Source organism: Pundamilia nyererei, unplaced genomic scaffold (assembly GCF_000239375.1).
Source record: "Pundamilia nyererei isolate P.nyererei 1_Seehausen unplaced genomic scaffold, PunNye1.0 scaffold00042, whole genome shotgun sequence".
NCBI classification, from domain to species: Eukaryota; Metazoa; Chordata; class Actinopteri; order Cichliformes; family Cichlidae; genus Pundamilia; species Pundamilia nyererei.
This window is the reverse complement of record NW_005187443.1, coordinates 1,340,631-1,341,984: the sequence shown is the minus strand read 5'-3', so window position 1 is coordinate 1,341,984 and position 1,354 is coordinate 1,340,631. Positions and strand designations below refer to the sequence as shown.

The window sequence follows — 1,354 nt, the reverse complement described above, 5'->3', positions numbered from 1 at the left end:
AGCAAAAATCAATAGGAAGAAAACATTTTTCTTTGACCCCTGACATTAAAAAAAGTACAGTTCAGACAAGACCTGAATGCGCACACACGGCAGACAGGCATGCTGAAGAAAAAAAGCAACTTGGTCAACAAAGGCTGGTAAAGTAAAAGTACGCAGATGAGCTGGAGATCACACGCAAATGGCCCGATGCTGGAGAACAAGGGAACCAGAGATGTTGGGTGGCCTGGTGGCAAGGCAGATAAACAGTGCTGCCCAGGTGCTGCAGACGGGGGATTAAAAAGAGACTACTCCAGGACTCACAGGAGGCAGGTCAGGAGGCAGGACCTGATACAGCAGGGAACAGGTAGGAAGACCAAAGAAGAGATGAGGTCAAGACAAAGGCTGGAAACCAGAACAGTTGGACAACAGAAGAGGTTCAGCAGGCAGGACAGACAGATGCTCTTTGAAACGGGGGTCAGTTGTGACAGCTGATGCGACCTGGTGTAATCGTGTCCTGCATGGCTAGAGGCCGCACTAAATTCTGTTATATAATAAGTGATTGAGAACTGATTGTTACTTGTCAAGAAGAGGAACAGTTCCCACTGACTTGGTGCTTCTGGGAGCTTGGGTTAATTTTTATAGAATACTAGCAACTAGGGATAATGAAATAGTTTCAGATTGAGCGTAGCGTAAGAAACCTCCATTACAGAACTGATCTTTCTGTTGTGATGGCCTCAAATGTATTCCTTTGAAACTATAAAAAGTTATTCAGCTATTCCATGATGTTAGCTTTTTAAAACTCGCCTATCTCTGATAGTTCTTGCTCTGCTAGCTTTTTGTTAGGTGAAGTTCTTTTCATCCCAGGTGAAGCACTATAGAAATTGAATTTAATGAGTTACATTTAGTTAATTTTTACATTTTTTTCATGTATTTTTCTTACTGACTTTAGAAAGGGGACCTTGCTGCTGAATAACAGCTTTGCTGTAATAGCTGCTGTGCTTCTGTCTCTGGGTGAAATGTCAAGATCTTTTGAGATGCTCATCATTGGACGACTCATTATGGGGGTGGATTCTGGTAAGAAATATGCTTTTATAATTTCCCACTCATCAGAGAGTGTAGAACATTCAATATAGAGCATAATGCTGTAGTGTAAGGGAGTACAAAGAAAATATTAATTCAGTTAATCATGTAAATTATGATGATATTTTTAAGTTTAATCTGGTTGACCTTATCAGAAAATGTTAATTACATACATCACCTCTTGTAGTGACGTTGGCTTTTTACTTACTTCTACGACTATGGGAATTCATTATCATCAGGTTATTCTAAAAGGTCCATGAAAAACCTCCAGTTAGTCCAAAATGCTGCAGTGAGA

General features: G+C 40.3%; 1 protein-coding gene across 1 annotated transcript in view; it reads left to right on the top strand.

The window, feature by feature from the left end:
• slc2a9l2 (solute carrier family 2 member 9, like 2) overlaps positions 1-1,354 on the top strand; it is a 90,859-nt gene that overhangs the window by 11,565 nt on the left and 77,940 nt on the right. The window contains exon 5 of the mRNA XM_005731391.1: positions 929-1,043. Coding sequence (XP_005731448.1) covers positions 929-1,043 — 115 coding nt within the window. The remainder of the gene's footprint in view (positions 1-928; positions 1,044-1,354) is intronic.